At 38.4% G+C, this 14,085-nt stretch overlaps 1 protein-coding gene across 1 annotated transcript in view; it reads right to left on the reverse strand.

Moving 5' to 3' along the window:
- Window positions 1–1,025: 1,025 nt before the first annotated feature.
- PITPNC1 (phosphatidylinositol transfer protein cytoplasmic 1) overlaps window positions 1,026–14,085 on the reverse strand; it is a 243,697-nt gene continuing 230,637 nt past the window's right edge. Inside the window, exon 9 of the mRNA XM_004432670.3 lies at window positions 1,026–5,649. Within this exon, the coding sequence (XP_004432727.1) occupies window positions 5,333–5,649 (317 nt within the window). The 3' untranslated portion in view covers window positions 1,026–5,332. The remainder of the gene's footprint in view (window positions 5,650–14,085) is intronic.

The raw sequence follows: 14,085 nt of genomic DNA on the forward strand, positions 1-14,085 counted from the left end.
TAACAGTAATGCTCAAAGGAGGTAACCGTAATTAAAAGCAATCCTGTGACACTGGAGGTGTTATAAACATCTATATATTTAACATTAGGCGTCCAAATATTTAACAACCTATATAGTTCGGCCCCAGGAATAAACAGCCAGCCTGGCTGTACCCAAGTGTGCTAGCCAAAAGTCAGCAGCAGTTACGTGTGGGAAGTCTGTGTGTTTTGAAGAGAGAATTAAAGGCAGGGTGGGAGTACTAATGGTGCAGTTGGAGCTACAAAAGCAAGCATGTGTTAGCTAATTGGATGAGTGTTTCATGATTTGGGGAAATTTTCAGTGTAGACAGCCTCGTTATGGTGCACTGTTATATGAAGCTGTGGCCTGATGCAATCAGAGATTAATGCGCAAGATGCGGATGTTAACATTAGTTTCAGGACTGAAGAGGAGAGCATGGAGTGAGAGGTGTGTGGCTGCTTACGCTCTGAGATTATTGAACAAGAGGCAGTAAAGTACTTCTGTCCTCACTCTACCCATCCCTAGACGACCCTTTTGTGAACAACAGGAACTACTTGAGATGGAGAAACCACTTCAGAATGATTTCGGCTTACTTTAGACTGGCCTGCCCTGCAACAGAATGTGGTGTCCCACTGGGGTGGTGTTCCTACAGGTTCCTTTGGGTGATTTTTCTGGGTTACCACTCAGACTGGAGCCTCACATTCGATGAGGGGGAACCAAGTACCTGTTAGATGGATGGACGAGTCTATGCGTGTATCCCACTGGGTTATAGATTCCTTGGGTATTTTTTGGCTGGATAGTTAGAGCTGGCACCCAGGCATTTCCTACCAAGGGCCCTGGCCCTAAAGGCACCATATCCCTATTAGCAGGCCAGCCTTCCTTGCACACAAGTCCCCTAGAACTGGGTCTGAGTACCGGCCATTGGCTTGTTCCTTCTTCCTTGATGGCTTCTTTCCCATCAATTCACAAGTTCACAATTGCTAACATTACCTTGAGAATGGCTGAGAAAGAGAGAGAGGAAGCTACACTTGGAAAGAAGATTGCTTTGTACTTTATTTACAACAGAATGTAAGAAAAAGTAAGTTATTAACAATAATAAATAACTGGGGAAAAAACACAAAACAGCCATAAAATGACACAGGAGGCTGGCATGTGTGAGGAGCAACTTTTGTTTGCCTTGCTTGCAGTCTGTAACACTGTGCATTCCAAAACTTGGTCCTCCAGCAGTGGCAGTGGTATATCGACTAATTTAACTAACCAAGATCCCAACCTGAAATGTAAACACGAAAAATTACAGCTGAAGCTACATATAGGTGGCATAGGTATCACATCAACTCAAAGAACCTCTTCTTGGTGACACAGAGAAACTGAAGAGAGACTTGCAGTTCAACAGACATGCTTTCAATGTAAAGCAAAAACATCGAGAGGCTTATCCTAAAGCATTTGTTAACTTAACAACAAAATTACAATGAATAACAGCATGGGACAAGTTCTCAGCATATTCACATTCTCTTATTGCACTAACTCCTAAAAAGCTTAAACACTTACACTTCAAATGCAAACAGATTGTTTTGTCGGTAGAACACAGAACCTGCTAGGTTTTGCCTCCGCATGCCAACACCGTGCTCTTGTGTGACACTTCAGTTTCAGCAAGAATGAATAGTTTTAAATAGTCTGTTTATGATCAATTGCAGTCACTGGACAGATTTTTTTTTTAAATTTCAAGAACTGTGGCTCAGAGGGCAGCTTGTCACCTAGCCCACTGAGTTAGATGATCAGAAAAGGACTAAAGCGATTTAGATAATTCCTCTCTGTTGGGTTACCTGAGTAAACACTGTAGAGACAGTAAATATACTCTGGCCCTTCTGAAAAGTAACATTCCTATTGGTCTAAACCAGCCAGTGACCTTGCTGTCTCCGAGCCATGAAGAGATCTAAGGAAAGTGGAATTTAAAAATACACATAAATATATTAGCCTTGAAATTTTCACAGAAAAATGACTTCTTGAGAAGTGTCAGAATCTATTCTCTTAGGTCACTGCTTTTTTCAGTGTCTTGAAAGAAAACCACAGAATTACTGTTGGGGGTCTTGTGTTTTGTAAGTTATATACAAAATATTATATACCCACAACTGTGCTACTTAGAGACTTATTTTCACAACCCAAAACATGGCTAATAAATACCTCCAAATAAGTTAAAACCATTTCCCCGCACACAGATACAACACCATGGCAGAAGGGTTTATAAATTAGTTCATCAATGAACTCACATTGTTTCTGTTATAACGGTGGCAACTGAAAAATGTCACAGCCTTCTTTGTTGTCATGCTTTTCCTTGCTTTGTCTTATTACAGCCCAAAAGAAGGAAAATGGTCTTCAGAGCCAATTTCTGACAAAGTTTATGCAGTAAAAACACTGAGACTCTCTCATCTCAGGAAAGCACAGCCAAAGCAACAACGCTGTACTACAGCCAACGAAAAGCACAGGGTATTTGAAATCCACCCAAAGTAATGAAATTTACAGTCATTTTGATGGTCTCCACTAACATCAGAGATGAAGATGGTGTGAACATATGTGTTATTCTACGGATTATTTATTTTAATTTGGCTACCAGAGACTTAAACCTGGTGGAGTCTGATTCACTATAGTACTATATTTATATATATACAGGTATAATACAATTTTGGTGAACAAAGTTGAAGGGTTCCACATTGCAGACAGAGGCACTGAGTTAAAGATTCTATTTTTCCCCAAACATGCTTAATGAATTCAAGTTTCTGCTTTTGTTTTCTTCTTCTCAGTTTCCACCATGCAGCCATTTAATTTCCATCCTTATAGGAATTATTAATGTTCTATATACACAGGCTTGTATCCCACAATAAACAAAGTCGTGTATGAAGAATGTGAAATGACACTTGAAAATCAAGATAGATAAAATATTGAAGTCATTTATGCCTTGTGACGACTGGATTAAATATACAAAGCAGCTGAAGGAATATTTGCACACCCTCCCTGTTTTTTAAAGCACACAAACTACATGTAGACAGAAAAACTGAACATATTATAAAAGCACATGTTTGTTGGATAAGAATCACGCTATCATCGGCAGCTTTGCGATGATGTCTGTGGTATTGTACTGGCTATAAGAGAAAGAAAAGTCACAGAAGGAAATCAGAAATTAGCTTTCCAAAGCATACAGAATTGTTGACCTTGATAGCAGAAGCTACTTTACAAAAGAGGAAAACAGCAATGTATTAATGGAAAAACTAGGTGCCAGATGTGTAACAACCTGCACAAAATAAATCTGCTCTATGCAAGAATAACGATCCCACCCCATCCTGATTTCAGCTTGTAAATGGTAAGCAAATACATACATAAATATGTCAGTGTCTTCTGAAAGAATTTTGCTTTCTAAAGCCAAATATTCTCTTTAAATAGTACTGTGTGGAGAGGGAGCCATTGAGAAGTCCAAGGGGTCTGATGAAAGATTAAGTTTTCCCACAAGCAAGAATCATGCTTCCATACCATGCCGAGATGTCTTACTACAAAGCGATCATTCTTAGGGAAGAGATGCACTGTTGAGCTACGCTACTTGCAACTGGTTTCCTTTGAGTTCTGGGTTTATTTATTTATTTTTAAAGCTAAATGCCAACCTATAGATAAAGAAATGATCTTGACAGTCTGACGTATGACTTAGAACACTTGATGCTGGGCTCACGGCGCCAGCGCTTGCACCTTGGGAAGAGTTTATCAACTTGAAAGACACTATGCCGAGTGCTGAGCACTAAGAGAGAAGCAGGCAGGGTCCACTGGCAGAGGCTGTGTCAGAGAAGGAGAATACGCTCCTTGGTCTATGGTGTTTCCTTTGGAATCTGTGTTTTGGGAAGGTCCCTTTCCTGAGGTTGAAGGTTACGGTCAGGAAGGCTAGCTGGGGCCTTGGAGTCGCCCAATTACCTTGTTCTCTTCCTCTCTTGGAGGACAAAAGGAAATGCTAGATTTTGCTTGCCCTTCCTTCTGCGTTTAAAGGCAGTGAGGTGCGAAGGTGGCAGGTTTTTCTCTTTAGATCAAAGGAGAGTTCTTTCTGCCACTTTGGTGAATGATCTCGCCTCCCGTCAACCTTGATTCTAATTTTGCATTACCACTCCTTGCAGTAAACAAAGCTAGAGGGGCATCTTTTCTCTCTCCTCCTTTTTGCTCTACAAATAGGAGTCAGCAATTCTGCTCATTCTTTCCTTGCACTTGGCAGTATTTACTTGACTTCTGCGACATTCCCAATATCTGGATTTCAAGTAAGGAGCAAGAGAATGACAGTCTTTTCTATGGTCTGGTGATGGGCAATCCATTCCAGGGAAGTCTGGATATCATTAACAGTAAACCCAGGAGGAGGATGGGAGACATTTCTCTTTTTTCGGGTTCCTGAACCAGACATTCTGACAGTGTTCAAGTCCAGTTAGCTCACTCTACCCTTGAACTTCTTTGAATGGGCAAATAGTCAATGAATTCTACTCAATTAATTGCAAATTCTGAAATCTTAATGGATGATGGAAGCTGACAAGTCAATGTTTGTCGATACCTGTAGAGAAAAAAGATGTTTGCCTCACCTGGGCCTCTTGGTTCCTAAACCAAACCATTCCAAAATCAGTCAGTTGTGGTCACATTCATCCATGCAATTCTTAAGATTTCCGAGGCCACAAGGGCACAAAGGGGAAAGTTATTAAAAGACAGAAACAAGTGGAATCTTTATCAAATTCTGTGAAAGGTATAAATAAGCTATCATTAATTGCACTTGGAGCCTCTATAGGTTGATAATTAAAATTTTCAAAAAATTTAAAGTGTTAATTAGGCCCCAAATCCTGAGTCAGACTAACCAAAATAGGAATCTCAGTAACTCCTGGTATTCAAGTATTGGTGACGACCAGTTCAAAATTTAACAGTTAGATGTGGTATGCCTGAGAGTATTTTGGAGAATTTCAGGGTTGATGGGAGGAAACTGACTTCACTATTTTACCACACCTTGGAACACAGTGGTGCAAAGCTTTCATTTATTTACCCTTGAAGTCCATACCAACCTCACCAAATGCCCAATAACAAGGCTTCCTCTCTGGCTTCCAGATGTGGCCACAGAAGATTCCTTCTGCCCTTGGCAAGTCTTACATTTTCCATCTAATATCATGCTGTGTGGCATACTTAGGGAATCAGGTTATACGTGAAATTACTTAACCACATGCACACTCAGACATGTTTGAGTGACAAAGCAGTCTCTTTCTATATCAGAAGATTAAAAAAAATAATAACCCCAAAATGAAAATATAAAATCCCATGAAATATTCATATGAAGTTACTCTGATTTGGGCCGACATGGCTTATCTGAAGAGTGCATGCCAGGTAAATTCAGGGTGGCTTTTTTCTCAGGGTCTGGAAGCGTGAGAGTTTCTGGGGCAGACTTTTTCCTGGGTCGATCTCTGGGAACTGAGAGGAATTCTGGCGCGTCTGTGGAGAGAGGTGTGGATGGAGCACTGGAAGGGGCACTGCGGACGGAAGAAGGCAGCAGGGGAATGCTCGAGATAGAAATTGCAGGTGGGAAAACGCCAATTTTCTTGTTGGTGGCTTCCTGAGTGGCTCGTTCAAATTCTCGGACTTCATCCATTGTCATGTCTTCAAAGAAAAAAAATAGAAAGAAAAATGAGCAGTTATTTAGAAGAGATGCAAATAGGTTCATCTCTATGCCTGTTTTTAAAGGAACTATAGGAACCCTACCATAAAGGGGCCTCTCAGATTATATACCCAGATTATCACGGAAACGCTAAATCCTAATTTTTTTTTTTTACCGAAGCAAACCCTGAAAAAATATTCCTTTATGAATATCCATCCAAGATTTTCCAAAGCACTCTTCAGTGAGTATTTTAAGTATTCTGAATAAGAACTTATCAGGACAGTACAGAACCAGACTGGAGCAGTATATGTATGGGTGCACATGTGTGTGTGTTATGGGTATGGTGTGGTATATGGAGCTATTATTAGACCTGGCCATCTTTTCTATAAAGGGAAGGTAATTAAAGCAATCAATGGCCCCAAATGATATATATTATAGTCTACTTTAGATCACGAAAATATAAGTATACTTATATAAACAGGCAAATCATCAGGATTTCTCAACATGCTATCTTCTAATCCAATAAACACACTTGTTAGATTCTAAGGTTACTTCTTTCCTGACTGTGTATCAATCCTGAGATTGTTTAGATGCGGTGCTTTAATTAATTCAGCTTAAAAAACAAATAAGATAACAAACTCTGCTAATGATCCCCAAATCAGAAAAATAAAACCATTTCTCAAGGAAACATAAAAGAAAAAAGAATAGAGAACAAAAAGAGAGGATCATTTAATGAGTGAGAATTTTATTTAAAAGAAAAAAAGCATTATTTGGCTTTTAAGAAATAAATTCAGTGATGCCTCATTTAACAGGCATTGTGAAATATGCCTATAACAGGATTATGTTGATTTTCCAAATACTTGACATGTTCTTATTGAGAAAGTAAAAAAAAAAAAAAAAATTCTTTTAAATGTACATCTTTCTCTCATGTATTTAATGTATTATACACACTTACTACCTTTTAGACATAATATACTGAAAGTATATCCCTGTGCTACAATACAGTGGTGACTTCTTTCCTGGGGCCGACTTGCTGTTTATAGTTTGACATCTCTTCTCTCACACTCAGGAACCTGATGATGCTGATGTTGATGATGAGGATGATGATTACTCTCAGTCTGGCTATCCCTGGCATCCTTTGCCATTTTTATTTGCTGGTAATAGGGGAAATAGATAACTGGGCTTATTAGAAAAACCACTGGGTGGAGGTGTAAGGGCTTGTCCTTGAGTAAAAGATGAAATCTGCTGCCCATGGATTTTCCACATCTGCTGTATCTTCCCCGAGACTCATTTTCTTCCTGTCCTCTCCCATCAACTTAGTAGTTGAACCTTCCTTAGATGATATAAACCAGCATGAAACAATACAGCCACTTTGGAAATATAAACCATGGAATGAATATTCATAAGATAGTATTAATCATTAGGTCTGATATATATTAGGTTATATCATAACATATGAGCAAACCAGAAATATTTTTCAAAAAACAAAATCCTTAAGAGGATTTCCTGGGAACAATTACTGAAATTTTCTGAAAGGGAAGAGTTTTTACAAAGGAAATAAAAAATTATAACTGTGTTAATATAAAATTCAGAATTTAAGAAAAATTGTACATGTAAACTTATCACATTTTAAAAAATACTAAGACTATTAAGCTAAGAAATGAGATTAAGTTTTAAAAAAAGAGGTATTTCAAAATAAAGTTGAGAAAGAAAAATTTCAGTGAATCAGGGTATGTTTCTGCTATAATAAATGGATATCATCTCTGAAAAATCAGACATTTTAAACAAGTGGCTGAAAAGAGCACCCTACCCTACACATCCAGCAGGGGGCAGAAATCATCCACAGTAGAGAATTTTGATTTTACACTCGCTTCGAGTCTCAGAAGTTTCCTTCTTGAAGGCATTGAAACTGCTCAGCTGAAAAGGAGACTGTTGTTTCTCTACTGTCATGTTCATGGATATTAATTTTGCACAATTTCAATCTAATTTGTCCCTACTCAGGTTGATTATTTGAATTTATTGAGCACCCAAGCAGTTTTTATTTGTGATGGACAGCAGCCTCTTGATTTCAACTGTTTTTCATTATGATAGAGAAGAAAGACAATGGAAAAATAAATGATCCTCAATTTGATGGAATTCCAAATAAGGGAAATGTCATTAGCATTCAAAATAACCACTTGGTATAACTTCTGAGATAGACATCTCTTATACTGAAGTCATGGGAACAACTGTGAGTTGCAGCCAGAGAATGCATGGGCTTTCCCATGGGGAGAGCCATTCTAAGTACCACCGTCTACATAGTAAACTGACTTTCTAATAGTAACAATCACAGTAAAACGGAAAGAAAACCAAGCAAAGAGCCTTAAGCTGAAAGCTGTATGAACTTAGAATGAGAAAAGCACTGTGAGGGTGTCTTTTGGACATGTGGCGGCTCCCCCTTTCCTCTGGCTTCCTCTGGTCATACTTATAGTGAGCAGCTTTCAGAGAGCAGCTGAGGGGAAACTGGTGTCTAACATTCCTAGAAGAATAGGTAATAGAAAGTTATGGAAACTCAAGGACAGTTCCCTTAAGGAGCACGTCTAACTGTAGAACAGGGAGAGAGGAAGGGGGAGGTCCTGTTGGAATTGGCCTGTGCATAGAGAGGAACACCTCAGTTAAGTCTTGTCCGAACAGTGTTCTGCAAATCCAGTCACTACATGCAAAATGGGGAGGAAGAGTCAGGGCCATTTCAACCTCAGGGCAGTTACATGCATCCAAGAGCAGCACATGAGCCTTGCAAGGCACGTTCCAAAGACATGTTCTGAAAACTTAACTGAAAATGTCCAAAGTGCAGCCAAAAGGTCTTCACAATTCCAAAGTATCCATTTACAACAGCCATCTCTCAATTTTCTTTAACTACATGCTGAATTTCTTAAAAATCTTATATGCATTATTCTGGGGCCTTGGGCTCACAGACATGTGGGCTCAAGCTAGCACCCACCGAGATCCCAGCATGGGTCAAATAGAAAGCATTTCAAAGCAAATGTAAAGAAACCTAAAATACCAGATGAGCAGGAAGCCCTCCCTTGATTGAATAACTGAGTGTTAACTATGTTTTTAAAAGTTACTGGCATGATGTTCTATGACATCTGTTTTTACCCCTCTGTTCTTTTATGGTACAGGCCGTTCGCTAGCACCACAAAATGTTTCCACTCTCCGTGTTCTTGGTTTTACGACTGAAACAACGCCCAGGTCAAGCGGCTTTAAAGAATTGGACTATCTGGAAGCAAGAGGTGACACTGTCCAATTTAGACCCAGCTCAGGTTCTTCACTGACAGGCTCTGCATGATGATGCTTTTTGTGGAAGCTGGAGAATTGGGCATTCACAGTATCTCAAAGATCAGTTTATGTGTACGTTTGCTAAAGGGTGGGCAACATGTTTTAAAAATTCTACATACACTTGTTGGGGCATGGCTCTCTATGTCATCCACAGTGGAGGAATGCTGATTGCAAACTTTTATGTTGGTTTGTTCATGCATGTTTTTCTCGTATTCCCGAACATCATCCATTGTCATATCTGAAAGAAGGTCAAGACGTTGGCAACTTCCGTTATTAAATGCAAACTTTCAATGGGGGAGGCTTTAGGGAAAGATGGTAGCTTAGCAGAAGCCAAAGAGAAGTTTACAAAGCAGGGAGTTCACTAACTTGATGAAGAGTACATCATAAAGTTAGCTAAACCAGCCAAAGGGGGAGTGAGTGCAAGGAAGTTAAGTCAACATAGTCTTAGAACAGAGAAGAGTGGAAATTATTTAGGGGTGATTCTTGTCAAGTGAGCTAGATGGGTAGAAACGATTAGCACATGAGCAGTGCCGTAGCTTGAGATCTCCTAAAGCATCGTTAGAAGATCATTCAGGGACAGGGTCAGGTTTGTTTGGTTCAATACTTACCTTCCATATACCTTTCAAAATAGATTGGAAATTCTTTAAATCAATGCATTCAACAACAGAAAGGACACTTCATCGCTATGATAGGAGACATGATGTAGAAGGCAGAGAAATGATGTTCATTGGAACAAGTGAGATTTAGTGCAGTGTTCACACAGAGATGTATTTTTGCACAGAATACAGGGTGTCAGAGAGTGCAGGTCTATCCTGAACTTCAAGTCTAGCCTAACAGCTTGAAGATGGCTGGCATTACTTCCACCCACACTGATCTATAAATAAAATGGCACACGATATTATGCTTTTTGGCCCAAGTCTGCAGTTTTTCAGTATTTCAGGATAATGATCTCTTAATCCAGTAGTTCTTGATGGAGGACAATTTTGCAGCATTTTTGGTTGTTATAACTGGGATGGGGGTGCTACTGGCATCTAGTGGGCAGAGGCCAGAGATGCTGCAGAACTTCCTACAATGCACAGGACTCCCCTCCCCCCAAAGAATTATCTGGTCCAAAATGTCAGTAGTACCGAGGTTGAGATATCTTGTCTAAATCCAACTGATAAAATCCTTAAACAAAGAACCCATCCATCTTCAGTATGTGAAATGCATAAAAATAGCAATTACTCCCACTTCAAATACTTCTGTTCTTTTATCCTCCACGCCCCCTCCACTTCTTGGTTATTTTATAACATTTTATCAGCAATTTTCCCAGATAGGCATTCCTCTGTTGCTCTCGTGGCAGAATTTAACTTCATCTCTCTTTATAATGAAACTATGCTGAACAATTGGATAATCGACCCTTGATCACTAATTAGCCTGGCGGGGATTCAGAGCAGGTATTCACGGCTGGAATTTTTCCTTAAGTATTGTCTGCATCATGTGGTTTGGTGTCTTTTTATATGGATGCATGTGTGTCATGTGAGAGTCTCTTCATTTCCAAAGGGCAGACTTGCCAGAAGGTTATGATTTAATTCAGTGCGGTCTGGGGCCAAGATGGAGGGCAGCTCTAAATCCAGACCTGGGCTATTTTATTTAGTTGATGATCCCCCCACACCCCAAAACCATCAATCAAGAATGCTGTCCATAAGCAATGCAAGTATCAAGAATGTTAAGTAGCAGTCTGGCCAAGCAAAGAGCATGCTTTTCTTTTAGAAAATGGAGGTAACTGGAAAGCCATAGAGAGATGCTGTTTTGTGATTAGAACAAATGCATCTTAGTTAACAATAATAACACAGTCTTTCAACACAATCCCTTTAATTTCAACAGCTGGTTATCAAAATTTCTTAAACACAAATACACCTGAAATGAATACTGAGGTCATTTTAAGGTAAAAATTTAAAATTTAAAGAAATTTCTCTATACATATATTCATTAGATACTTTCTTTCTCCCCCTCACTGGTATGACAATAATTTGGAAAACAAAAACAAAGGCGTTTTAGTTTCTTTGTTCTAGATAATTCCAACAGTAATCATTCTTTATCTTTAATTAGCTCAATGTTAAGAGAAGGGCTTAAACTGTGTGACTGTGTGCTTTCAAAGATATATCAATTTTATGGATGTGAAGAAGGATTTAACAACAAAGATACTCATTACTGCCTTGTTCATAATAGTGAAAAATTGAAAACAACTCAGAGGACTGGTAGTACTATGTTACTTCTAAAAATGATGTGGAAGAATTTCTTTTTTTTTGGTGAGGAAGATCAGTCCTGAGCTAACATCTGATGCCAATCCTCCTCTTTTTTGCTGAAGAAGCTTGGCCCTGGGCTAATATCCGTGCCCATCTTCCCCTACTTTATATGGGACGCCGCCACAGCATGGCTTTACAAGCAGTGCATTGGTGCGTGCCCGGGATCCAAACCTGCGAACCCCGGGCCGCCGCAGCAGAGCACACGCACTTAACCGCTGCGCCACTGGCAGCCCCTGGAAGGATACTTAACACTACAGAGAAATGTCCTTGGTATACCTGTATTGTTAAATAAAAAGTAAAAAAATTATACATATTATATGAAATCATTTTTGTCAGAAAAGCATTATATACACTTAAAAAAGACTGAAAAGATACATTTCAAAATATTAAGTGATTGTTTTGAGGAGTTGGGATTATAGACAATTTTCATGTTATTCTTTTTGCTTATCTATATTTTCTACATCAAATATGCACTACTTGTGTATAAGAAAGAACATTATTTAAAAATCTATTATTTGAGGTTATTAGAAGATGGATACCATCAATTTGGAATTGGTAAGGAGAAAATAGACTTTTCTAGAATTTCTGCCCATTCTAGAAACATGATCCCTGGTTTTCTTTTTTTAATGAAGAGTTAAGAAACAAAGTTTCAGAAAATTTCATCTAAAAGACAAAAAATCTCCCAATTAGACCACATAAGAATGAACATTTCAGGGCCGGCTCCGTGGCTTAGTGGTTAAGTGCGCGCGCTCTGATGCTGGCGGCCCGGGTTCGGATCCCGGGAGCGCCCCGAGGCACCACTTCTCCGTCCAACGCGAGGCCGAGTCCCACGTACAGCAACTAGAAGGATGTGAACCTATGACATACAACTATCTACTGGGGCTTTGGGGGGAAAAAAATGAATAAATAAAATCTTTAAAAAAAAAAAAAAAAAAAAAAAAGAATGAACATTTCTAGTAAAGTGGTTTTCTAAAAGATGATAATTTGGTCCCTGCTGATGCTGAAGGAAAATATATCTAAATCCTGAACCATCCCCACATACCATACATGCTTATGGAAATGATATAAACATTTTCAATATTCCTGGTAATTTATGGAAAGCCTAATCAAGTGAAAATGTTCCTGTTCAGGTTATCTGGTAAAATGCAGTATGTCTTGCTTCTGCAAAGTATATTACCTCAAAATCTATATATGAATCAATTTTTTAGTAAATTCAATTACACGTGCCCAATGATAGATTACATTTTCAGAGATGATTCATCTTCATTACTGATTGATTTTCAATGATCAGAGTGACTTCTAACAATTTAGGTTCAGATCTCTTTGCTTCCAGCAAACAAGTGCTTAAGTGTATCAGAGAAACTCTTAATTAAAGGATTCTATGTCAATTATTTTGCAAATAAACTGATAAATAATCACCCCTTAATTTAGAGATTTGAAAGGTCATAATTTACTTTTCTTAATAAGGTTTCTTAAAGGCTTCTTAAACAAATAACACTAGGCTAACCGCCTGATTTAAGAGAATATTGGAACTAGTATGGTATTTCTTCTGATAAGAAAGGTACAGCCTAATTTCTCTGACATTGGCTATCAGAGGCTGACTGATATAATTGGCACTGGGAAGTATTCTGGGGGTATAAATGCCCTCCTTACTGCACTTCAGTGGAACAAGATTTCCTTTCTTTGCCCTCTTGTGAGACCATTTCTTTCCTTCTCTTTCTCATCCTCCTTCGGGTGAGGAGAGAGCAGATCCCAGTCTCCTATCCCAGCATGTGAAGGTCAACCTGAATCGGCCAAAGTAGAACCAGCTTTGACAAAGAAGCTCTGGACCCACAGGATTTGTTAATTGAGGAATCTTCTTCGATATCCTAAACCATGAACTAAAGGTTCTCAATAAAAAGCAAAATACACCTCAACTATATGAGCCCTGGTCCGCTTCAACCATTTTCTACTTTTTTACAAAATATGGGTTTCAATTATTATTTACTTATTGACTCACTCAAGTAAGGCATGAATTATATTCCATAGAAATAATTCAAATAGTACTAGATTACATAGAGAAAAGAGTTTAACTCCTTTGAACCTCCCCCACCAAACCTATTCTTTCTGGAGATAACCACTGTTAAGAGTTTGAGGCACAAGCTGCCAGATTTCTTTTTCTATGAATTCATATGTATGTTACTACACACACATACAAAGTCTCATTTATTTTTACACTTATGGAATCACACTATAGTATACTATACTATACCTATTGTTCTGGCTTGCTTTTTCCACTGATAGAAAATGTACCTATTTCCATGCCAGTACATACAGAACTATCTTATTCTGTGTAACTGTTGCACATAATATTCATAGTATGAGTGTATCATAATTTACTTGACGATATTCCTGTTAATGGACATTTACACTGAGACTAATTTTCTGCTTTTATGAACAACACTGTACTAAATAGCTTTGTACCTATATTCATGAGCACATGTATATTCCTTAAAAATACATTTCTAGAAGTGGAATTGCTGGATCATAGGTTATTTGTACTTATTATTTTTACGGAAACTGTTAAATTGTTGTCCCACCCATCCAAAGCTGGGTATTATCATTCTCTTTTTGCCATCAGATAGACAAATGTTGTATCCTCTTGTTATTTTCATTACATTTCTTGTGATTAGTGGTAAGATTATAGGCCATTTGCATTTCTTCTTCTATGATTTACCTATTCATACTCTTTAGCTTTTTTCTATTGAGTTGTTGGATGTTTTATTTATAGCCCCTCTTTATATACTATAGATATTAATCCTCTGTTGGCCACACATGTTGCCTAGTTTTTCA

The sequence above is a fragment of the Ceratotherium simum genome, chromosome 16 (assembly GCF_057802395.1).
Source record: "Ceratotherium simum simum isolate JZ-2026a chromosome 16, ASM5780239v1, whole genome shotgun sequence".
NCBI classification, from domain to species: domain Eukaryota; kingdom Metazoa; phylum Chordata; class Mammalia; order Perissodactyla; family Rhinocerotidae; genus Ceratotherium; species Ceratotherium simum.